The sequence below is a fragment of the Mytilus californianus genome, unplaced genomic scaffold (assembly GCF_021869535.1).
Source record: "Mytilus californianus isolate M0D057914Y unplaced genomic scaffold, xbMytCali1.0.p SCAF_2, whole genome shotgun sequence".
NCBI classification, from domain to species: Eukaryota; Metazoa; Mollusca; class Bivalvia; order Mytilida; family Mytilidae; genus Mytilus; species Mytilus californianus.
The window spans coordinates 80,476,615-80,503,821 of record NW_026262668.1 but is presented as its reverse complement, the minus strand read 5'-3'; the positions used below and the strand labels follow the sequence as shown (position 1 = coordinate 80,503,821).

Here is a 27,207-nt window from a genome sequence, read left to right as displayed (position 1 = left end):
ATACCTTCACAAAAGTGATGAATTATCATGCAGCGACATGTCGACGTACTAGTATGCTTATTGTGATACAGATAATTTAAAATTTAAAAAGAACAAAATTTCAAATGATTTCGTAAAAATATTATTAAGAATCGGTGCACTGTGTGTGTAAATGTTATCAGAGACATATAATACAAGTATACTTATTTGTTTAGGGGCCAGCTGAAGGACGCCTCCGGGTGCGGGAGTTTCTCGATGCATTGAAGACCCATTGGTGGCCTTCAGCTGTTGTCTGCTCTATGGTCGGGTTGTTGTCTTTTTGACACATTCCCCATTTCCATTCTCAATTTTATTATATGTCTCTGATGTTATGAAGCCGTGAGATATTGGAATACGTATTTTTACGTCAGACAAACTTCTTCGTGCATGTACGAGGGTCTGGATGGGGTCCTCCATTTCTGTATTCTTTAATTTTTAGGCCATTTTTCTCTATTCTTTATACTTTTTGTCCATTATTCTCTATTCTTTATTTTTTTTCCCATTTTTCTATTCTTTATATTTTCTCCATTATTCTCTATTCTGGAAACCCCCATCCACACCCTCATGTACTTCATATTCGAACCAAATTGAATGCTTTTAAAAAGCGAAATATTTATTTATACAGTATCTTTCAACAGAGACAATAAAAGCGGAAAGATTTGAATAAAATATATTTCAAAAACAGTTTAAAAGTTGATCGTCAATAGCCCACTCAAAGAAACTTGTTTGAAACTTATATAAAAAATTGACTGGTACGTCCGATGATTACCAACCTAAAGTTGGCTATTTTCTTTCTTTATGGGGTGGGGGGTAATTTTTGTTCATAGGTCGCTTTCCGGAACTGTACGGAGATAGGTTCAACTTTTAGAACTAAAACAATTACCTCCCCTTCTTCTTCAGAAAACAAACCAAACGAAATGAAAAAGGTATAAACAAAAATAACAAAATCTTCTGTTATTCGTTTATCTGCATACTTTTTGTTATATTCACTTATCCGTAAATAAATAGACACAATGTAATACGAGTCAGGTGTAACCTGGTAAAAAAGGTCGAAGTTTAAAGTAGCATAACAGTTTTCTGAATTTTAATGTAAATTTAAAAGGTTTATTTTAACCTCTTGAAGTAGCTACATGTGTGTTTATTAAAAAAATAGTTTTACTTATTTATTCAAAATTGAATTTAGAATAAAATATATTTGAATCTGTACCTCCTCAACACATATCCTTTTAGAAGTAACACTAGCTGAGTCCTAGTCCAAATAATTATGATGTCTTGAAAGGCTATTTTATTTTTTTGCTTTGACGCCTTACAGTCGATGTAAGGCGTCACAGAAAAAAATATAATAGCCTTTCAAGACGTCATAATTATTTGGACTAGCTGAGTCCTATCATTAAAATAACCATTAGCAGTCAAAAAGTATACAATAACATGGTTCTTGTAAATATCTTTACACGAAAATAAATGATGTAATTGATCAAATTATTGGTTTATGCTAGCAATGGGATAAAACATGAGGAAATCAAAATTTGTTTTAAGCACATGCTTACCTGCAATAAAGATGTCAAACTTTCTGTGTCAGAGCCTTAAGGAAGCCAATCAGTTTACAAATTGCAAAAAATGCTTTAAATGTAGCATACTGTTAATATCGCTTTTTTGCTGATATACTTTAAATAAAAAAGTGAAGGGGTTAATTGCCAAATCATCTCAAATTGCTTTGTATTCATCATGTTCATACTTACTCTGACTTGACTTTGTAATTTTACACCAGTAAACAATTTTTTGGAGAAAGATGTACTATGTTATAGTAAATACAAAATGTTTTATTTTATCAGGTCATGTGAAGTTTAGTAGTGATAGGATGTCTTCAAAGTGGCCACTGCAGTTTCCTGTGATTTCACTTCCTACTAATAGGGCTAAAGTTGTGACAACTGTATCATTAGGGCTTGCTATATTGGGATTGATTACAGCATATTTCCGTCTAAGGAAGAAATACAATCAGAATGTAAAACGGCAGGTTCCTGATGGAAGTGAACATAATAGTAGATTACATAGCTATCTTAATGGAGGTTTGTTTTATTTGAGAACCTAGATAGAACTTGCATCTTTATTATTTTAAAAGTCTATTTTAACATAACAGGAATATATATATAACAAAAGAAATACTTAATGACATACTTACTAAAAAAAAAACTACAAATCAAATTAACATTATTTATACAAAACACTGCATAAGATTGAGCAACATGAACCCAATAAAATTTCTGGTATGCTGTTTTTAAAGAGTTCATGCACAATCAATTATTGTGCAGATCAATTATTTTTACAGGACTAATGTCCCTTGGAAATCTAAAGTCTGTGGAAAATTTATCTCAATTGTAAGAAAACTTAGGCCTACATTTCTTGTAAGATTTTATGAAATTTATATAAAAAATCAAGCAATGTTTTGAAGTAGTTTGAAAATCAGTGCAGTACAAATATTTAAAGAGCAATAATGTCTCTTTGAAATGTAAATTCTATAGAAAATTACATTGTAAGCATGCTCACGCCTACATTATTGCCAGATTTGTTTGAAATTTACATCAATTGTTTGAATCAGCAAGGCCTTGGACGAGTTGTATAATCAATGACATAAACTATTTTTTTAGGACAAGGGGCCTTGGAAATAAAAGTTCTAAGCAAAATTGCATTGTTAGATATATCATGCCTACATTTCTTGTAGGGTATTTATGAAAAAGTTAAAAAAGAAAAAAAATGTGTTAATATACCCCCACTTCTGTATTGAAGTCACCTTGTTTGTTCGTCCACAAATAGCTTGGCAGTGATGAATTGTAAGGTTTTGAGCACTTTTTTGGATCTGTCCTACCCGTTGTCCATGTGTGCATTTTTGTTGGATTTATTGCCGTTGAATGATTTTAATATGTGCATTAGCGGTGGCATATGCAGGCTGTTCTTTTATTTGTTTTGCATAACCACTTTCATCACAAAATGTCAATATTTACAATATCAATACTTTGCCCAAGTTTTTGACTTGCTGTTGGTAATGTTTGGTACAAATAATAGGAGTTTGATTTTATTGCAGATGTGACAATGGGTAGAGGACATCATGCTGAGAGTCCATCTGGTAGTTCTACACTATCTAGATTTAACAAGGCACAGTTTGGTTCCATGTCCAGTTTGGCTGCATCATCTATATCCACAGTGACACATGCTGCAATAGATACCGGCTCAATGTCCCCAATACAGCTGTGTCATCTAGGTATGTCTTGGCTTGTTTTATCTTTTCATTTAATCTTTTTAGAATATCAAAGATTTGAAATGTTTTGAGAAAATGAAAACTGACACATTTGTGGACTGTTTTCTTAGGGTTTGATTTTGAATCTTTTGGCATACTGAAACCATATGAAAAATTTTAACCACAAATTCAATCATAAAGAGTCAATTTCATTTTGTTAAACTACAATCTTGAGTTGAGTTTCCAATCAAATCCCAACTGAAGTTTTGTACAGTGAAACTGTAGCCTTCCATTGTTAACAATTTTTTTTTTCTTTGACACGAAATTTTCATTTAGTAATCCTGTACTTGAATTTTTTTCAACAAAATTGGTGAAATAGTGCATATGAAATTTTTTGTTGTCTAAAGGAATCAATGTCACTTTGAAAATTATGTGTACAAGACTATTGGACATGATTATATTATGAAAATTGAAATACATACCAAAATATACTTATTGTAAGCTGTTTTTCAAGTTCCCTAAGGTTACATGTAATCAACAGTTCATTATCATGTAATAAGTCATGGGAAGGATCCATGAAAATGTTGTTTTTTTTTATATCTGAAGTGGACGTTTATTTAGCTACAAATTTTAACTCATGTCATGTTATAGTAATGAAACCTAACAGGAGATCAATATTACAATGATTTGTTGATCTGTTATAATTGAAAGTCGAGGGAAAATTTATATCTTATAGTTTCGATGTCATACCACCAATTCAAAATCCAAATATATTCAACCGTTTTTTTGTCTCGCCTGCTTTCGTCGCAGTATGCGAGACATAGGTATTACTATCCCGCGTCGGCGGAGTAAACTATTTGTATAAAGTAATATTTTAAAAGGTAGAAGACCTGGATGCTTCATACCTTGTATGCAGATACCTTATGTTACAAAGTTTCTGTCTGTCACATGCCCATTGTCCTTGACCTCATTTTCATGGTTCAGTGACTGCTTGAAAAAAAATTACAGTTTTTATACGCCCGTTTACGGGACGTATTATGGTATACCGTTGTCCGTCTGTCCGTCCGTCCGTCTGTCCGTCGTCAACATGTCGGACATTAACTCAAGAATGCTTTAACCAATTTGCATAAAACTTTGGTGAATTGTTTATATCTATTGACGTGAGCTCCCTTTCGTTTTTTATAAAATTTAGATTTTACGTTTCCGAGTAATGGGGTTTTATTCATTAAAAAAAGGGGGATTTTCCAGTTTTCGGACAATAAGTCAAGAATGCTTTCACCAACTTGCAAGAAATTGTGGTGAATTGTTTATATCTATTAACATGAGCTCTCTTTTGATTTTTATAAATTTTAGATTTTACGTTTCCGAGTTACAGGGTTTTATCCATAAAAAAAGGGGGGATTTTTCAGTTTTCGGACAAAAACTCAAAAATGCTTTCAGCAATTCTTATGAAACTTTGGTGAATTGTTTGTATGTATTGATGTAAACTCTCTTTAGAATTTTATAAATTTTACATTTAACATTTCTGAGTTATGGGGTTTTATTCATTAAAAAAAGGGTGATTTTCCAGTTTTCAGACAATAACTCAAAAATGCTGTCACCAATTCTTATGAAACTTTGGTGAATTGTTTATATCTATTGATGTAAGCTCCCTTTTTATTTTCATAAATTTCTAATATGGCATTGAGAATTAATTGAACTTTATTTGTTTATAGTCTTGACAACAGATTTACTAAGTGTTGCACAACAGCAAGAAATTTTTAATTGAATATAAATTCAATTCATATAACCAATTTAAGTTCTTTGAATACATTTATTCAGAAACCTATAATATGTCAAATATTTAATTACAATCCAAATTCAGACCTGAATCAAGCTTGAATATTGTGTCCATTTCTGCCCCAACTGTTCAGGGTCGGACCTCTGCGGGCGTATCTAGCTGCGCTCAGCGAAGCAGTTTATTTGTCATGTTAATTTCTCACTTATTATGTGTAATAGGATAACTATATTTGGTATATGGGTTCCTTGCAACGTCTACATGTCCGTCAAACAGGGTTAACTTGACCTTGACCTCAAATGGTATATGGGTTCCTTGCAACGTCTACATGTCCATCAAACAGGTTTAACTTGACCTCGACCTCAATTCATGGATCAGTGATCAAGGTTAAAGTTACGTGATTAGGTCCGTTTCTCAGATACTACAAGCAGCAGGTCAACTATATGTGTGGTGTATGGAATGATTGTAAGGGGTACATGTCAGACTGGCAGGTTTCATCTGACCTTGACCTCATTTTCATGGTTCATTGGTCATTGTTAATTTTTGATTCAGCCATGCTGGATCTACATGCGATCACTCTGGTTTTGGAGATGGTGCAGAATACTAAGTTGAAGACATATCATGAAACTAATTATGTGTTTTTATGACTTGCAGAAATTTTCTACACCATTTTAATCATCAACTGCAAACTTTTGACATGTTATTTGCCCTTAAATTAAGAAAAGATTGGTCGAATAGTGACTTTATTTTAGATATACACTTGCATATAGTTCCTTTCTAAATCAAAATTTATGATGATTTACTATTTATGAATTAATTTGAAAAAGTATTTGTACATCAATTGAATCAGTTGATAAGAGTTTTGAAAGTATTATATTAGTATCTTGTGCTTGTGTAAATTATTGTTCAATGAAATGTAGGTCAACATGTGTATTAATATATCTAAGTTGATTCCCACACTTTTTATACGACCGCGGTCGTATATTGGTATGACTTTGGCGTCTTCGTTGTCGTCGTTGTCCGGCATCGTCGTCGTTGTCCGAAGACACATTGGTTTTCGCACTCTAACTTTAGTTTAAGTGAATGGATCTCTATGAAATTTTACCATAAGGTTCAATACCACAAAAGGAAGGTTGGGATTGATTTTTGGGGTTATGGTACCAACAGTTAAGGAATTAGGGGCCAAAAATTAACATTTTTGTAACTTCCAGACATAACTTGTGTGTTAGTGTGTGGATCTCTGTGACATTGTACCACAAGGTTCCATATCACAAAGGGAATGCTGGGATTGATTTTGGGGGTAATTGCCTCAAAATTTTAGGAATTAGGGGCAAAAAACAAGCATTTTTCTAGTTTCAGGACAATAACTTGTGTGTAAGTGTATGGATCTTTATGAAATTGTTCTACAAGGTTCCATATTAAAAGGGAAAGCTGGGTTTGAGTTTGGTGGTAGTTGCCTTAAACGTTTAGGAATAAGGGGCCAAAAAGGGGCATAAAAACAAGCATTTTTCTAGTTTCCAAACAATAACTTGTGTTCAAGTGTATGGATCTCTCTGAAATTGTACTGCAAGGTACCATACCTCAAAGGGAAGGCTGGGATTGATTTTGGGGGTAATGAATCATAAGAGGGTTAAATTTTTTCTTTAAAATTTTCCATTTTAAATTGGTTATTTCTGATTTATATATAAAAGCAAATAATAATGATATGGTTTAATAGGTAAATTAAATTTTTTTTAAGTTCTTAGACCAAATTCATTCTGTGTCAGAAACCTATGCTGTGTCAAATATTTAATCACAATCCAAATTCAGTGCTGTATCAAGCTTGAATGTTGTGTCCATACTTGCCCCAACTGTTCAGGGTTTGACCTCTGCGGTCGTATCAAGCTGCGCCCAGCGGAGCATTTTATTTGAAATGGTATTACTCCAATTCTTTCCATAGGCAAGTAAGAGTCAGAATGATTATTAACTGTCATGATTTTCAAATAAGTATTAATTAGAAACAACCCCAGGCTTAATTCAAAACATTTAATATCTCATGACCTGTTACATAATTAAATAGACACAATTTATTACACACCTAACTAGTACTGAATACACACATTCTTGACCTCAATAGTAAACCTACAAATGTATTATTTATTTTGATCTACGCTACATTAAAATATTCTGTTAATTTTGCTAGCTAGCTGAATGATTAATCTGATGTGTTGTTTTTTTTCAAAGAAAATACTTAAAATGAAAAAAAAATATGTGTATAAAAAATGCAAGCAAATTTTATTTTACTTGTAAAATCAGTGCCATTATCATCTGACATAAATTAATAATCAAGTTCTAATTAATTGGTTACAATTATCAGAAACTTGGTTGAAATATTAAACAAAATTGTATAACTCTTACCTGAGCATTTTCTGCAATAAAATTTATTTGTTTGTTTTACATTTATATCCCATTATATTGCTATTTAACAGTAATTGGAAATATCTCAGCATTAGGTATTTGTACATTCAGATTTGAATACAGGAAATGTATTTTTCTTAATGAAAAATGAACACCAATTTAGATAAAAAATAGTTATTATTTTTTTAAATTTTTGTTGTTGAGAAAGATCATTTATAAGGCCTCTTTCTGGAAATTATTAAACCTGTCATTATTAATGGCATATAAAAAATATATTACTTGTTTAACGATTTTCCTTTCCATTCTTGTCAAAAATAAAATCGGACAGAGTCTAAAATTGAAAGATCAGTATATATATCTATATTTGCATCAATATTGCGAAATTCCCTACCTTTGGACAATAACATAGAAATTTTACAGTAAGATTGGAAATGAAAAGAGAAAAAAATTTAGAAAAAAGTATGGTCAGAAAGAATATCAGACTAGCTATGAATATGGCTGGATCACAACATCAACGATGCTTTGATTTGTGTTTTTGTCTGTTTTTTTTAAATAATGTGCATGTGTAAGCAATAGGTCAACTATATTTGGTGTATGGAATGATAGTAAGGTGTACATGTTGGTCTAGCTGGTGTCATCTGAGTTTAACCTCATTTTAATGGCTCATTGGTCAATGTTAAGTTTTTGTGTTTTGGTCTGTTTTTCAAGTACTATAAGCAATAGGTCACTATATCTGGTTTATGGAATGATTATAAGGTGTACATGTCTGTCTAGCCGGTGTCATCTGACCTTGACCTCATTTTCATGGTTCATTGGTCAATGTTAAGTTTTTGTGTTTTGGTCTGTTTTTCAAATACTAATAGCAATAGGTCAGCTATAATTTCTGTATGGAATGATTGTAAGGTGTACATGTCTGTCTAGCCAGTATCATCTGACCTTGATCTCATTTCCATGGTTCATTGGTTAACATTATGTTTTTGTGTTTTGGTCCGTTTTTCAATATCATAAGCAATGGGTCAACTTTATTTGGTGTATGGAATAATTGTAAGGTGTACATGTCTGTATGACAGTTTATATCTGACCTTGACCTCATTGTCATGGATCTTTAAAAATGTTAAGTTTATGTGATTATCCTTGTAGTAAAACCTTTATCTTTAAGTCTTTCAACATAAAATCAATGGTCAGTAAAACAGGCGAGACATTTCAGCGTGTGCACTCTTGTTTTCAATTTTCACAGTTCTCGAAGTACTTTATCTTTATACTATGACTTTACTATAGGTTTTATCCTACACCTTTACCTATTGTTCAACTAGATTGTAAAAGATCTTTGAATTTGGACATTTCAATTGACCAGTTGGTAATGTTGAGTTGATGAATGTATGATCATGCACGTTGTAAGAGTTGACCTCGATCATTAATGATACTACATGTACTGTTTATTTTGTTCACACACTGTGACTTGATTATACATGTAAGTGTTTCTCTGCACCTATTACTGTTGATACAAAATTCTGACCAAATTGCAATTTGTTTCATCAAATCAAACTGTTCAACTGGTCTAAAAATTTCACCAACTGTTGTAGAAGAAAACAAGTCCAAGTTATCAAAATGCAAAGTGATAAAATAAAGCATACTTTCAATCCATTAAAATTGAATTCCACTTCATTTCTGCAATGAAAGTTTTGACAGTTAGTGTTACCTACAATTTCTGTATATATTGTTAGTGTAATGAGTCATTTGAAAGGAATTTTTGAATTGCTATAAAGATATCCAAAGTAAATTTTCATACTATTCCTTTTACTGTGCTTTGTACTTGCTTTCACAATACCAATTGCTAAAAAAGTTTTACTCAATTGCAGTTTGAAACACTTCTGCAAACTGATCAACTAGTAAAGCATTTTAGCTCATTGCTTCATTGAAAGGTTGTATGTATGAAGAGAGATCAGTGAAATAAAAATAATGCCTACCATCCAAATCCAGTTATTTATTGTCTGTGTCATGAAAAAGAAATAAAATAAACACCTTCTTTAATATAAGGAACACTGGTTTAAAAAGGTTGGACTTGGATCTGAAAACTTCTATCCTTATGACATCTTATAAATAATTAGTTCAAACATTGTTTTGTTGGTCACTAATTGATTAAAAGGAATAGTATGAAAATTTAGTGTGGATATTTTTATAGTCAAGTCACAGTAAGTCACCTAATACTAAAATAACACTCTGATTAATAAGCATACTATTTATCACATCAATCAACTCTAAAGTTGTAATGCAAATTCATGCACATAGTACCAGTTCTTACTATTTCCAATTTTAAAAGGAAAAATTTAAAAATAATAAGATTAAAAAAAACTTTATTATAAAAAAAGTCCATATTAATTTGATTTATACCTCAATATAACAGCTCCCCAGAAATTACTCTGTTCCACAAATCTAGAGTCTCCCCAAAATCCTAGAATTAAAATTACTTGCATAATATGTCTATACTTTGCAAGACTTATGAATTATCATTACACAGTTTATCTTGTTTTAAAAGGATTTGAAACCTTACAGACAGCAGTAAGTTATTGGGAGGATGCAAATGTGAAATTATTATCAACTGAGGACAAATCAAAACCAGTCATACATGTAAGTCAGATAATGATGGAAACCTAAGTTTCAGAATACCTGTTAGTCACTGAAAACTGATCAAAAACAGCTGTATGTCTAATTGACACATGAATATCTGCATCATCATATAGAAATGATATTGAGGACCTAAACACTTAATATGCTTTTATAACTTTTTACAATATTAAACCATGCATGAATGGTATGATATAGCATAAGCAACAGTTCTTTTTAGTTTTAGAAACTATTATGACTCAGTCCATCCGTTTCCAGTTTTTGGTGTAAGGCAATTAAGATATACCTTAGTGTTCACTTGTTTTATCTTTGTAGAAAAATGTGATGACAGTTAGCTATGTATTATGTCTAATATAAGAATAAGAAGATGTGGTGTGATTGCCAATGAGACAACTCTCCACCTGAGACCAAATGACTTAGAAGTTAACAACTATGAATATTTACTCAAATGAGATAATAAATTTGTAATGTTTTATAGGATGCAGAAACTTTAGCATTACATCAACAGTTAGAAAGATTACTGGACTCTTCTTACAGAATGATGGACAGTTATGAACGTCAGTGTGAAAGACAGGCAGATCAAGTAGCATTTGATTCTGCTATTACGGCATTTACCACAGAGATGGACAGAGCATCAGAGAGAAGAAGTTTAGACAATGGTTCCCAAAGTGACCAAGATTCATTTGTATCAGCTACAGATGTAAATACAAGTTATGATAGATCTTGTAAAATATCCTGGAAAATGTACTATTTCAAAGCCCTGAAGGCGAAGTGTATGTAATTACACGCCGCTATAGCTTATTGAAGTAATTTATAGTATACCTGATATATATATTTTTCGAAATTTATTCTTACCATAGCAAGTGTCATTTTACACTATGTAGGCTGAAGACGTAAACAGAAGTATATGAAGAATTGAATTCTGTGCTTGACTGTATATATACAATTTAAATGAAATTTTGAGTTATTTTGCTCTGAGAATTCCATCTTATAGTAATAATATAATTTACTTTTTATTACTTATTTGTAGATGGCCAATTTAGCTGATTTAGACAATCATAGAGAAATGTTCCAACACCTACCATTGTATGAAGCAGGTCTTTTAGAATTAAAACATGGAACCATAACATGTAGAACCCTCAGGTATAAACTAATTTATCAGAGGATGCTGATGGGATCTGATATTTTAAAACAATCTTTTTAATTCTGTACTGAATAATTGTTACAATAATCTCCTGATAAAAATAGATTTAAAAGAATGATATTTTGCAGTTACCACTGATATTACTGTAGACACTTTAGTGCCAATATGTAAACAAAAAAGACATCAGGTGTTTAAAACCAATAACAAATTTACTTGTACAGCTGCTATGAATTATAGGTAGTCTTTCTAGAAATAAAATAGAGGTGTTTTGAAAGTTTCTCTGCATTCTGCCTTTCACAAAAAACATTGTAACAATGATATGATCGTAGGTTTCTTATTATTTGACAAAACACATCCCTTGTTGAACCATAGTAATGTTAGTGCTTTCTCCACAAAACAAGTAATGTAAAAAAATTATCTTCTAGGACAGAAATGACACATTGTTTGTCAGACACAGAATTTCTTGCCAAACTGCATTGTCTGAGATTGGCACTTGAGGTAATGTAGGTCTCAATAGCATTATTTAAGAATAATCATAAGATTTTATTTCAATTTCATTGCAATATGGACGCTTTATCTGAAAATAAAATTTATAAATAAAAAAAGTACCATTAGATCAAATTCATGACTATCAACTTTCAGCATGTTCACCGACATCATTTCAACTTACACAAAAGCATTTTTGATAAATATTTCAAGATTGAATCACAAAAATAATTGAGATGCAAGCTGCATATTGATCTGCACTAGTTAACCATTGGAATGCATTTATGTTTATTTATTTTGTAGGTAGTCGTATACTTAATCTTTATTCTATTTTCATCTTTTCAGATTATATTTAGTAACAATTCCAACAAAGACTATTTTAGAAGAATGGGTAGACAGATAATTGGCGATATTCTTCTTAAATCTGAAAGGGTAAGTAAAATCAAGATAAATTTATAATTACATGAAAGATAATTCAAGCTTTTAAAATACAATACCAGTAGTTGTAATTTTATACCTTTCCAAATTAAGCATAAATTAATGCTCTTCTTTCTGTATGCTTTGAAAATTTAAACTCATCCTTAATATTCCAATGGACTCCATGAAAACTTGATATGATTTTAGTCAAACTTACAAATGTACATGTATGAAGGTAACTTTTGTCCAAGTTTGAGGTACATAAATAGTTGATCTCATATTTCTATTAAAAAGGAATCATTCAATTAGAATCTTCTTGAAGTTGCCACTATTTATTGTTGTTTGTGTGTGTGCATATGTGTGCAAATGATTTGCAATAATTATACATTACGTTTTAGGATCCTGATGAATTTTTTGTTGCCTATGATGAAATGATGGATTATGTATTCAAGTCTACTAACTGGCCACAAATGGAAGAAGAATTGAAAGGCAGAGGGGTATGTATGACGTGTGGTGTATATTGATATGATAAAACATACATGTTCATACATCCTTAAAACTAGAGGTTCCATGGATTGTGCATCTGAAGAAAATATTCTATATTGACATATGAAAAGAAAAACATTTACAAAATGTTCCATCCTCCTCCTCCTCCCTATTTACAGTTGTTGTCTGTATATTGAGTTTTTAAGATGATAGGCAGAAGCACTAAAATCGAAATACATATACACACCAGCTTAAATACATAAGCTCAGTAGAGCCTTGTAGTTTTCACAGATTTTAAGTTGTTTGAGAGTGGATTTTTTTTAGCTTATCATATAAATTTACTCTCAATTAGCCTCTGCCATGGTTACTGTAAACCAGTTTATTTTTGCGGATGCTTTATTTTATGTTTAGCACTTTCTAGACCACTTCGCAGCATTTTAACTTCAAGATTTTCAAATTTACTTGATGCATTTAAATAAGGGGAAATCCACGTTTTACATATTTACAACGATTTAAATTGCGTTATTTTTCTACCTGTGAAAGTTGCAAAATAAATCACTCGCGAAAATTAGTTTTTGTCAAGCCTGCGACTTTTGTCGCAGAAAGCTCGACATAGGGATAGTGATCCGGCGGCCTCGGCGTCAGCTAACTTCTTAAAAGCTTTATATTTTCCAAGGTGAAAGACCTGGATGCTTCATACTTTGTATATAGATGCCTTATGTTATGAAGTTTCCGTCTGTCATATGTCCATTGTCCTTAACCTCATTTTCATGGTTCAGTGACTACTTGCAAAAAAAGTTAAGTTTTTTTGTAATGTTAATTTCTCTCTTATTATGAGTATTAGGATAACTGTATTTAATATGTGTGTACCTTGCAAGGTCCTCATGCCCGTCAGACAGTTTTCACCTGACCTCGACCTCATTTCATGGATCAGTGAACATGGTTAGGTTTTCGTGGTCAAGTCCATATATCAGATACTATATGCAATAGGTCTTCTATATTTGGTGTATGGAATGATTGTAAGGTGTACATGTCAAACTGGCAGGTGTCATGTGACCTTGACCTCATTTTCATGGTTCAGTGGTTAAAGTTAAGTTTTTGTGTTTTGGTCTTTTTTTCTAATACTATATGCAATAGGTCAACTATATTTGGTGTATGGAAATATTTTATAAAGTACATGTCAGTCTGGCAGGTTTAATTTGACCTTGACCTCATTTTCACGGTTCATTGCTCAGTGTTTTTGTGATTTGGTCTGTTTTTTCTTAAACTATAACCAATAGGTCAACTGTATTTGTTGTATGGAATGATTGTAAGGTGTATATGTCTGTCTGGCAGGTATCATCTGACCTTGACCTCATTTTCATGGTTCATTAGTCAATGTTAAGATTTCCTGGTTAAGTTTGTTTCTTAGATATCATAAGCAATAGGTCAACTATATTTAATGCATAGATTGATTGTAAGGTGTACATGTTTGTCTGGCATTGTTCATCTGACCTTGACCTTATTTTCATGGTCCATTGGTCAATATTTAGTTTTCCTGTTTAAGTCTGTTTCTTAGAAACTATAAGCAATAGGTCAACTATATTTGGTGTATTGAATGATTGTAAGGTGTACATGTATTTCCGGTTTGGTTTATCTGACCTTGACCTCATTTTCTTGGATCATGTTAAGTTTATGTGATACAGCTTTATATTTAGGACTATCAACATAAAATCAATGGTCAGTAAAGAAGGCGAGACATTTCAGCGTGTGCACTCTTGTTTAACAGTATATCATGCTGTTGTCATCAAAGTTTTTAGGGGAGGATACATGTTTCACATTGTATAATTAGTGAATTGCTTCACATTGTATAATTAGTGAATTGCTTCACATTTTATAATTGGTGAATTGCTTCACATTTTATAAAAGGTGAACTGTTTGACAAATTATGAAAACAAAGTTTTTATGTTCAATACTTATTGTTTGACATTGATGGTTAGATAGTTCATATTTCAATGAATTTTTCTTTTGTAGGTAAAAAGTTTCACATTTTATGATGTTGTATTAGATTTTATTTTGATGGATGCTTTTGATGATCTTTCCAATCCACCTTCATCTGTCATAACAGTAGTACAAAATAGATGGCTCTCAAATGGATTTAAAGAAACAGTAAGATATCTTTATAAATGAAAGAAATCTTGTTTCTGAAGCAATTTAAATTTTTTAATGCTACTCAATACACTCGTAGTTGACAGGCTTCTGTCCTGTTAGAAGGAAAAGCACTAACATTTAATTTATATGATATTTCTTATAATTATGTTGATTTTTTTTAACTAGATCACTGCCAGTATATAAACAAATGGAGATCTAATAATGTGATGTTGAGTTTTTAAATTCACCTCAGTGAAGTAATCAGGAAAATCTCAGTAGCCAGTTGGTATAAGATCTTCTTCTTATGGAGACGATATGGTGAAATTATGAAAGCACATTACCCATATTTCACTTGCTTTATTTATACTTTTAAGTTTAATGATGGGGTACCAAGGCTTTTCCTGCAATATAATTAGTGAACATATCAGCAGCATTCCCTTGAGAAATATCATTTTTCCACAAAATGTAAACAAATTTTCAATTCAATGAAGCATAAAATGTAGATTAGAGTGATCTGCTTTCATGAGATGCTATAATACCTCAAAGACATCCTTAAACATCTTGCAAAAAATCTGCTTTATCTGGTGCTAGGGATAGTCTTAACTTGCAGTGAGGTGAGATGTATTGCTCCACCTTGAAGGCCTCACTGTGACTTTGAGATGAGAACAGCAATAAAAGTGCTGTCCCACCGCTTTTGGGTTTTTTATGTCAGTGTAGTGATTTTTTTACATGAATTGATACACTATGTCCTTTCTTTTCCGTTACATGATGTCATAATTTTATGATTGTAGGTCTCTTAGTAGTGGGTCTTGTAACTTCCAACAAAAGTTAGTCTCCATGACTTACTATCCTTGCTTCATTGACTTTGAGTGAATTTTAAACCCTACTTTATTTTTCTGATAATTTCGAACATACCATTAAACTTGATATTTTGGTGCTACTTTCTAATTGATTATTATGACCTACATTTTAGTCAATTTCACATTTAGGTTTATTAGTCCCCTACTGGCAGAGACAAAGGGGACTTTAGGTTTGCACTCCATCTGTCAGTCCATCCGTCTGTCTGTCTGTCAGTCTGGCAAATCAGTTTTCCACACTTTTTTCATCATGCTTGAGGATATTGATTTGATGTTTGGTATATTGTTTTATCATGACCAGTTACAGATCAATTTGAATTTTGTTCAGATCTGATGATTTTGTGCAGAGTTATAATCCTTGGACTTAAAAAATACATGCAAGTAATCAGTTTTCCATACTTTGTCTATTAATCTTGTTGATACAACTCCTTTAGTGAAATTTAATTCGCAAGAAAAACTGTCTATTGATTTTGAGCAAATTTATGGTCCTTGGACTTAGAAAATTCACACAAGTAGTCAGATTTCTGCACTTTTTTTCGTCATGCTTGAAGATATTAATTTTGTATATAGTTCTATCATGACCAATTACAGATCAAGTTTGAATTTTGTTTTGGTCTGATGATTATATGCAGAGTTATGGTCCTTGGACTTAAAAAATACATGCAAGTAATCAGTTTTTTGCTCTTTGTCTATTAATCTTTTTGATACATCACCTTTAATGAAACTTTTTTCGCAAGAAAAACTTTTCATATATTTTAGTATAAACATATTTAGTGTTAAATATTTGCACCAGGACTTTTTAGTTTTAGTTTTTTTTAATATAGAAAATATTACAAATTACTGATAAAGTTAGCATTTTGTTCCAGTACAATGAATTCTTAACCGGTAGGGGACTATGTATTGCCATGCAATACTCTCAGAATGTTTGCTTTAATTCCAAAAACCAGTTGAATGATAACATTAAGATAGGCATAAAAAAAGTATTCTTTGAAACAGACTTACTAGTTTGAGACGAGTTAAAAATAAATATTTTCAATATCAGTAGTCTCTCCAAAATTTTCAAATAGCATCTGGTTAAAATGGAATTATTAAATACCATCTTATTTATAAAATTATAGCTTCACACCAATAACACAATCTATAAGAAAATCATTTCAGATAACATCACATTACCAAGACCCTAAAAGGCCCTGGAGAGAACATTGATAGCACTGCATTCATATTTCTGTTCAGTTTTCTTTTTATGTAATAGATTTTTAAATAATACACATACAAATTTCAGGCTTTATCAACAGCAGTATGGTCAGTATTAAAAGCCAAAAGAAGAATGCTCAAAGTAAGTAATAGATTATAATATTTCAGTTATTTGGTAATGTTCTATGTTCTATATAAATCTCTACCCGTGGATCATTGAAAAAAATTAATAGGACATAGCATAGTCTATTAAATTTACAATCAGAAGATAGATTGCAATAGAAATGTATACATGTTTTTTGCCAAAGGACTGACATGAACTAGATGAAAAAGTTAAATAAAATGTTTTGACACCTTCTTTAGGACTTTTAATTTCAGTGGGAAGAATTACAAATAAAAAGCATGGTGTTTCATTATTTATGACTGTTTTTGTATTTTTAAACAGGTGCCAGATGGCTTCATTAGAAGATTTTACAGTATATCAGAGCATACAAGTCCAGTATTAGCTTGGGGTTTTCTGGGACCAGATTCTACATTAAAGGAAATATGTTTCTATTTTAAAGTAAGATTTTATGATTCAATTTTTGACATTTTTATAAGAATACTAAATATTCAGTTACTCCTTAGACATTCTAGGTATATTTTAAAGAAATATTTAAAAAAGTTTAAAGGGATTCAACTCAAATAAACAGTAAAAGTTGTCATTTAAAGTCAATATTTACTCCTATCAAGGTGTCAATCACTGGTTTTAGTTATATTGGTGCTTTTGAAGATCTTTTTTGCTGAGTTTTTACAGTTTCTACCTATCTATTATCCTGATTATAGTTTTCAAGATAATAGGCAAAAACAATGAAAAACTGAAAATTGTCCTGTCATTATAAAATTTTGGGGCTCATTATTGAGAAATAGCTCACAGTTCACCTGTAAATCTTGTATTGCGGATCATTTTGCTGTTAATATTTTTATGCACCCGCCATAGCGGAGGGGGCATTAAGTTTTACCCTTGTCCGTCTGTATGTACGAATGTACGTACGTCCCAAAATTGGTTTCCGTTCTCTAACTTTAGTTTGCCTCGACCAAATGTTATGAACCTTATACACAACGCTTATTACCACAAAACACAGATCAAGTTTGAATTTTGGTGGCCTCACTTTTACCGTTCTAGAGTTATGCCCCTTTACAAATGGATAATTGCTGAATTTTTCGTTTCTGTTCTCTAACTTTAGTTTGCCTCAACCAAATGTTATGAAACTTATACACAATGCTTATTACCACAAAACACAGATCATATTTTCAATTTTAGTGGTGTTAATTTTACCATTCTAGAGTTATGCCCCTTTACAAATGGAAAAATTGCTGAATTTTATGTTTCCGTTCTCTAAACTTTAGTTTGTCTCAACCAAATGTTATGAAACTTATACACAATGCTTATTTTCACAAAACACAGATCAAGTTTCAATTTTGGTGGCGTCACTTTTACCGTTCTAGAGTTATGCCCCTTTACAAATGGAAAAATTCCTGAAATATTTGTTTCTGTTCTCTAACTTTAGTTTGCCTCAAACAAATGTTATGAAACTTATGAACAATGCTTATTACCACAAAACTCAGATCAAGTACAAATTTGGGTAGCGTCACTTTTACAGTTCTTGAGTTATATTCCTTTATAATGTTATATGCAAGCGGGGGCATCATCTGTGTCCCAGGGACACATTCCCCATTTATTTTTATCATAGTTTAAAACAAAATAGTCAAAATTTTCTTTTAAAGGCATAAATTCCTGCAACTTCCTGAATATTTACCAAACTATAAACCCTTAAGATCATCCAGCCATAGTTGAAACATAACTAAATACTCAAGCTTTTCCTTTTCCAATACAATACTTAGAATTACTCCAAAGTATTTTATGAATCACTTCCATTAATATATTTGTTCAAGATACATTTTGTACTTGTATGTAACTTTATAACATTTTTTTTTTTATCCAGCCATTTGTTATCAAATTGTTGCATTAGCCATTACAAGACTTTACTTTAACTGTTCTAGAGTTATGCCCCTTTACAAATGGAAAAATTGCTGAATTTTTTCGTTTCGTTCTCTAACTTAAGTTAGCCTCAACCAAATGTTATGAAACTTATACACAATGCTTATTACTACAAAATACAGATCAAGTTTGTTTTTTGGGGGTGTCTCTCTTATTGTTGCATAAGCCATTACAAGACTTCACTTTAACCGTTCTAGAGTTATGCCCCTTTACAAATGGAAAAATTGCTGAATTTTTCGTTTCCGTTCTCTAACTTAAGTTTGCCTCAACCAAATGTTATGAAACTTATACACAATTGTTATTATCACTAAATTCAGATCAAGTACAAATTTGGGAAGCGTCACTTTTACGGTTTTTAAGTTATGCCTTTTATAACTTTATACGAGACAAGCAGGGGCATCATCTGTGTCCCATGGACACATTCCCCATTTATCTTTCATAGTTTTAAAATTATCTTTTTTCAAAGAAAACAGATATCTATGCATAAAATGAAACATTTGGAGGAAATGGAAATTTTCTTTCACAGTTTAAAAATTATCTTTTAAAAAAAATGTACATTGTAGTTATAAGAGATTATTTTATTTTTGGTAAATTCTCTGATGTTAAAATACCCAGTTCCCCAGAATGGATGTGGTGTATTTATTGGTGATACAAAAACCCAAATCAATTTGTTTTATTTATTCAACAGATACTACAATAAAATTACTTTAACTTGCTTCTCTGGAAGTTTCCAGTAAGAATTGTAATAACCAGTAAAACACTGTTATTTCTTTTGTTGTAGGATTTAGTGTTAGGGTTCATCTCTGATATATTTAGTTTTGAAAAAAGCCGGTATACAACACTTGATGACTTAGCAGAGGACATTGTCAGACTTGGCAAACAGAGATGTGAGGATGCAGCTATTAAACTGGCAACTTAATCATTGATTAAATATTTAGATATTCACACTTTATTCAGTCTAACTGACTTAAAAATGTATTTATATTTATATATATATTGATCCATTAAATGGGACTTGTAATAAAAAAAACACTGGAATTTGGGTTAAAAACCCTCTTGTCTGTCAGTTATCTATATACACTGTAATGATGTTTTGTAATGGCACGCTACTATATATATCTAAATCAACTGGCTGTGCACCAAATACAATGGTAGTTTATAATGATTACATTGAAACATCATGTTGACTCCATTATGACATTTATGACCTGCCACTTCAAATTTTAACTCTGAAAAATCCTATATATTAGGTGTGTATATTTTACTTTGTATTCACCATGTGAAATTAGGCTTTAAAAGTCAAGCAGCAGAAGTAAATTTTCAGTGCTCCAGTAAGAAAACTATAAGACCAAAATCTAAGTGTTAACTTTTGTTGTCTGGTGAAAGTCTTGTTGAAATACTTGTGAATTTAGACATTATAGAATGAATAAACCCAGTACATTTTTAAGTATTTTATACTGTTAAATATAAACTTTTCCGATTTTTTTATTTACACATTTAATGTGTTTTAGATTGTTGATCAATATTTTTACACCCTCTTGGAATGATTTCACCTTGTCAGTCTGTTTGTCCAACAAATATTTTTTTCACACATTTCTCAGGTACAACTGAACAGAATGACTTCATAATTGGTCAACAGCTTGACAGAGATTAGTTGTAAGATGTGAGCACTTTTCAGATATGCCAGACACCTACTCCCTCCTTTCCTGTTAGCTGATAATTTAGTATTTTTCAGTGTTTTTGTCCAATAAATATTTTTGTCACACTTTTCTCACTTACTGGTAAACAGAATGACTTGGAATTTGGTTTGACATCAGCTTGACTGTGATGGGTTGTAATGTGTGAGCACTATTTAGATCAGTAGGACACCTACTTCCTATCTAAATTTTTCAATATTTTGAAATAAACTTAACATTTTCGTCACACATTCCTTCTCTACTACTCAACAAAATGACTTCATGTTTGGTCAGCAGCTTGGCTGTTATGAGTTGTAAAGTTAGAATGCTTTTCAAATCTATCTGACACCAACTTTCTGTTATTCAGTACTATATATTTGTAGTGGTGTATGCTTAGCACAACAACATGTGCAACTTGTTATAGCAAGTATTAGTGGTTCTCATTTTCTTGACTCAGGTATTATAACATATACATGTATGTATAAAATAGTTATTTATTACAGAAGTGAAACTTGAGTTGTGAATGTTAACTTTGAGTTTTGTTTTGATTAATGTCTGCAAACTTTATCTTTGATATACCATTGAAAATTATGCTCACAGTTCCACCAGTTGCTTTAAATACATTCCTGCGGCAAAAAACTTTTTATGTGATTACATTTCATATACAATGAAGTAAACTATGTTCTTAAAGTGATTTGTCAGGTCAGAAATTTAAATTTTTGGTTAGATAATTAAATTTTGCAACTAGGCAATTTATTAATTGTAAACTTGCTTTTAACCATGAAAATGTACTTAAAAGGTAAAAAATTGCCAATTTTGTACTAATTGAAGACTAAGAATATTATAAACTTTTTGATCAGGTTTATACCAACATTTTCAATCGGTCAACTGTAGTTTTGATTACTTATTTGGCTATTTTATGAGAGAAAAATAGTTTCTTGTAGCCTTTAGCGTAATACCTCCTTAAATGACAATAATGGCTATGAATATTTGATCCTATGAAAAATGTAGGATAAAATCACATGTTTGACTGTACAGTACATGTAACAGATAATCATTAATGGATGTATTGATTTTAAATATGATCAATTAGATGATTTAGAATTTGTTTTGACAATTGAAATGCATGTTTATTGAGAACATATTAATATTGTTGTTTGTTAATATATATGGATTCCTTTTATTGTTGGATACCATTTTTGTCAGCCATGTATATGAATGCAAAAAAATTAAATATAGATATTTGTATGGAGTTCTTTAAATGTACTGAAATTGATATCCACCCTGTAAAGTGAATCCATAGATTTAGACATTTATGCCATATAATGTTATTGTTTTTATACAATTAGATATTATTTCATACTATCTTTCATGTGTTAATTCAGTCATATAAGATTTTTAATAAAAAAAAGTACCACAAAAAACCCAACACTGTTTTCTTCATTTGAGCAGCTTGTATCATTTTTCTTTCAAGTGTAGTTGAAATTAATCAAATACAGTTGTTTTAATGGCGGGTTGGAGGAAGTTTAAAACCAGCGTATAGTACAGTGATGTCAGACAGGTGGTCAGGGGAAAGTGGATATCTAATTTGTCAACTCCTCCTGCAGTTTTCAACCCAGATCCCTGAAACTTCACAGGAGATTGCACATATATCGAAGATGTGCACCTGCCATAATGGAATTGTTTGACAATTTTTTTCTCATTTTCCCAGGCTTGGAAACTTTGTAATTTTTCAGCAAAATTTACGAAAGAGGGTAAAGGTTTCGTGTCATCAACTCCTACAGTTTTCAACCAGATCCCTAAAACTTCACATGAAAATGCCTATTGTTGAAGTTGTGCACCTGCTTTTATTGAATTGTTTGAGGATTTTTTTCTCATTTTTCCTGACTTTGGAACTTAGCAATTTTTCAGCAAAATTTAGTCACAAATATTGCAACCTGGTCATTTGAGACTGTAACCATTTTATTATGAATAAACATTAACATAGCATGGGGGCTGTTGGGCATGGATCTAGAAAATAATAAATTTAAAATATCTGACGAAAAATTAATTTTGTAAATTGCAAAAGCAATAAAAAACTAGATATACAGAAATAAAAGTACTAGTTATCATATACATATTTCCACAATTGGCGTCACATTAGTATACTAATGTTTTGATCATATTTGGGACTTGTTGTTGTTAAACCTATTGTACGTTGGCCATGGCGTTGTCACTTTATTTTCGATTTTCGAGTTTGAATGTCCCTCTTTAATAAAAGAATTAAATTCACGTAGACAAATCTTATACGACCGCAAAATTTTTGCGGTCGTATATTGGTATCACATCGTTGTCGTCGTCAGTGTCGTCCGAAGACATATGGTTTCCGGACAATAACTTTGGTATAAGTTAAGAGAAATCTATGAAATTTAAACACAAGGTATATAACCACAAAAGAAAAGTTGGGATTGATTTTGGGGGGGTTATGGTCCCAACAGTTTGAGAATTAGGGGCAAAAAAGAGGCCCAAATAAGCATTTTTCTAGTTTCCAGACAATAACTTGTGAAATGGTGTATGGATCTCTCTAAAATTGTACTACAAGGTTCCATACTACAAAGGAAAGACTGTGATTGAGTTTGATGGTTAATGCTCCAAATGGGGATTAAAAAAGTTTGAAAGGGGGGTCCAATTTTTAGCACCGCTTTTGGGCTATTCGTGGCGGCCAGTTTTTATTGGTGGAGGAAGCCGGAGTGCCCGGAGAAAACTACCGACCTACGATAGGAAAACTGACAATCCTAGTCAATTAAGATTGGAGTCGAGTGCACCTGCACGAGCGGGGTTCGAACTCACAACCTCAGTGTTGACTGGCTAGTAATTACAGTAGTAACTACTTAGACCACTCGGCCACCGAGGCCCCTGAATTATAATGGATTAATCATATGTAATTTTTTTTTAAATCTGAAAAACAGAAGAATGCAAGTGGGGTTTATTTTACATATGAAATAAGTTTTATATATCAAAAACATATAATACAAATTGAATATGTATTATATGTCTCTTAACCCGAATAATACAGTCGTTATATTCCACTTATCTACAATTACTCACAAGTAGGAGAGATCGATTATGGGGAAGGACTGAATTATTCTTGTTATATGTCTCTGTATATGGTCCGAGTACACAGTTATTTCGTAGTGCATTTCTTTTAGACAATAAATGGAAATTAAAAAAATCCCACCTGCGCTTTCTCAATAATATTTTTACAGTGTGTTGTACTACTTTTGGGACAAATTATATCAAAATTATAGAAAACTTCATCGGCTCTAACTCAAAATATGGACAATTTCATGCTAAGGGGGTCTTCAAATCTTTTGACAGCTTCCGATGTGCTAATTTTTAACATTTTTCAGCTGGACCAAATCACTACTTTACTTTAAAATTCATGACCCAAATTTTTTTACAGTGTCATTTCACCCCCCTACTTACTATTTGAGTCATAAAACATGGAGAAATAAATTCGGAAGGGGTATAAAAAAAATCGACAAGTAACACACTGTCCACACTAGGGACTATATTCGTGGACAACGAAAATCAAAGGACGATAACTGTGTACCCGGACCTAATAGGGTAGAAAAAGTTGACCAATCTTAATGAAACTTGGTATGACTAAAGCTTATTAAATTATAAGACTGCTTACAAAGTTTCATGGCAATAGGATATATATTATAGACAATATGACTAATTCTATATTGAACTTTGAGTGTTAAATTTAGACGTTAAAATTGAAAATTTTCAACTATCAACAATTGAGGCTTAAAAAATTAAAATATTGCAAAAAAATACTTTTGAAATGCCTTAATATATAATATATTATGTATTAAAAGCAATAGAGTACTCATTTGATTCATCAGACTTATCATAATTATTAAAAAGTCAAATTTATATGAGCCTGTGGCTAAAAATGGAGGTTTTCCAATGAAGGGGGGCCTTATATGAAGATGTAATATTTTCCAGCAATTTTAAATTTGTAAAGCTTTTTGGTTATAAATAATCCTTACATATGTATTTAATGTACTTTAAATGGAAAGAAAACTTACAAATAACATATCACATTAGCTTAAAAGGGTCTTAGGCCAAGTAAGACTGAAAATAATTTAGGGTCAATTTAGGCCGTATCACATATTTACATTTAAAAATGCATATTGAAGCTATATGAAATAAAATTTTGTGTCTTTTCTATCATTTCTATACTCAGGTGACATGATACAATAAATCTGAGCACAAAAAGACTCTTGCATTCAACTTTTTTTGCAGACAGTATGGTCTGATACAAAGATTTTTCACTTTTTAGTGAAAAACATGCATGCAATTTTAGTCTCAACAGGCTTATATTTGAACCACTTGCTATCCTACAGAAGAAAAGAAAGGTATTTTGTGACATAAAACAGGTACAAAAGACATTGTTAAGTGCTTTTTATACAAATTTAGTGAGGTCTTTATAATGGACTTCAACTTTTATGTTCCAAGCTCCTCACATTTAACTTGATCCAAACAGGGCGTTAGACGATGATCATATATACAACACATTTTGCGCATATTGTCTGAGATAATCTTCTTTTCTGTAGATTCAGAGTTCACAAATGAGTAATACAACTGGATTGAAACATAGAAACACAAATATTGACACATAAAAACCTGTCAGATAGAAAGTCAGAATGCCACTTATGCATCAAAATTGAAAAAGCTATGAAATGCTTATTTTGACCATAAAATGCCAAAATTGGTCATTTTTGCAGAAATTCTATCAAATAAAAGTTTAAATCCTTTAGTTTTATGCTATTTGATAAATTGACACCATCAAATCATTCAGGGAAGTTGCCAAAGTACAGATTCTATATTTCCTGATTTCACCTCTTAGGTCCGAGTACACAGTTATTTCGTAGTGCATTTCTTTTAGACAATAAATGGAAATTAAAAAAATCCCACCTGCACTTTCTCAATAATATTTTTACAGTGTGTTGTACTACTTTTGGGACAAATTATATCAAAATTATAGAAAACTTCATCGGCTCTAACTCAAAATATGGACAATTTCATGCTAAGGGGGTCTTCAAATCTTTTGACAGCTTCCGATGTGCTAATTTTTAACATTTTTCAGCTGGACCAAATCACTACTTTACTTTAAAATTCATGACCCAAATTTTTTTACAGTGTCATTTCACCCCCCTACTTACTATTTGAGTCATAAAACATGGAGAAATAAATTCGGAAGGGGTATAAAAAAAATCGACAAGTAACACACTGTCCACACTAGGGACTATATTCGTGGACAACGAAAATCAAAGGACGATAACTGTGTACCCGGACCATATATATATATATTGATCAGTATTTAATCAATAATTGGGTCACAATTTTCAGGGATTCACTTGAGGTAAATTGAAAATTTAAAACTAATAATTACCTGGTCTAAACTAAGCAAAATGCATTAATTTATAAAGTTTATTCCTCATTTTATTTCATTTTTAACAGTACTTATATGTAATCAGATGCGGATACAGGATTTTGAAAAGGGGGCAAGGGAGCCCCCTTAAACTAGACAAAACTTGTAGTGGAACTGGTTAAAAGTCTAGATTAACAATAAATGAAGCTCCATAAGGGGAGCTCCATAAGGGGGGCCGGGCCCCCTAAATCCGCCTCTGGTAATTTGTATATTCAGATACATGAAATGTATGTTTTTAATAAAGAATGCACCCCCCATTTTAATAAACCAGTAATTTAATTCAATTCTTTGAAAAATGCTCTTTTCTTGAAACTTCAGTAAAAAAAAGTATACTAACTAAAATCAGGAACATATATATATATACTGTTCCCAGCTAAAATATAAAAAGCATTAGGCCTAGTCAATTTGATCAAGGATTTGTATAGTAAGATTTTCTTACTATTGAAATCCTTGATTTGATAAATTATTAGGACTGAAAATGCCTCTAAGAAATTTAAAAATTCTTCAACTGTAGACACCAGGTTGGTAGAAATTTGTGGGATATTAACAAAGAACTGATCAAATTATGGAAAAGAAGTATTAATATGTCTCTGAAAACACATTTCAGTGAATTATTATTTTCCCGGAAAATACCGATAAGATCCGGAAATTAATTATTACCATGAACCGGAAGTAGGTTGAAGAGCATCTGCTAGACCAAAAATTAAGTTAAAGTTTCTCGTTTAAAATGTAAACTATGTGGAACTTTAAATTTCTCTACGACATGCAGTGTTAGGATGATGTCAAAGGAATGGCCTTAGGACGCCAAGAAGGCCAGGTAAATCATTACAAGTTGTTAAAAACTGTTTAATCAAGTCCGTCTGTACAATGTTTTCATTTCGTATCATAATTTTTCATATCATATGTCACTGTCTGTAACAGTGGTGTACCTGTCAACAGACATATTACTTAATAGTTTGAAGAGACAGCAGCCCATCAACACACGTATCCATTTAGACGTTAACATACAACCTTCAAGTACATTTGTATAATATTATATGGGGCAGGTGCTACCTAAAGGTTTTGGGTGTTTGTCTCAGAATTCAGGGGCCTCAGTGGCCGAATCGAACGGTCTAGGTAGTCTAACTACTGTATAACTAGCCAGTCAACACTGAGGTTGTGAGTTCGAAACCCGCACATGCCAGGTGCACTTGACTCTAATCTTAATTGACTAGGATTGTCTGTTTTCCTACCGAAGATAGGTGG

General features: G+C 31.6%; 2 protein-coding genes across 2 annotated transcripts in view; both read left to right on the top strand.

Annotated features, from left to right (window-relative positions):
- Window positions 1–905: 905 nt before the first annotated feature.
- LOC127728306 (mitoguardin-like) lies at window positions 906–21,923 on the top strand. Its single transcript, XM_052235646.1, has 13 exons — window positions 906–944; window positions 1,851–2,084; window positions 3,098–3,274; window positions 9,961–10,052; window positions 10,528–10,749; window positions 11,080–11,192; window positions 11,619–11,691; window positions 12,025–12,111; window positions 12,495–12,593; window positions 14,596–14,730; window positions 16,852–16,905; window positions 17,209–17,325; window positions 19,586–21,923. The coding sequence occupies exons 2-13, from the start codon at window positions 1,877–1,879 to the stop codon at window positions 19,721–19,723; spliced, it is 1,515 nt and encodes a 504-aa protein (XP_052091606.1). The 5' UTR covers window positions 906–944; window positions 1,851–1,876; the 3' UTR covers window positions 19,724–21,923.
- Window positions 21,924–26,624: 4,701 nt separating this feature from the next.
- LOC127728294 (ral guanine nucleotide dissociation stimulator-like 1) overlaps window positions 26,625–27,207 on the top strand; it is a 431,288-nt gene continuing 430,705 nt past the window's right edge. Inside the window, exon 1 of the mRNA XM_052235632.1 lies at window positions 26,625–26,779. Coding sequence (XP_052091592.1) covers window positions 26,753–26,779 — 27 coding nt within the window. The 5' untranslated portion in view covers window positions 26,625–26,752. The remainder of the gene's footprint in view (window positions 26,780–27,207) is intronic.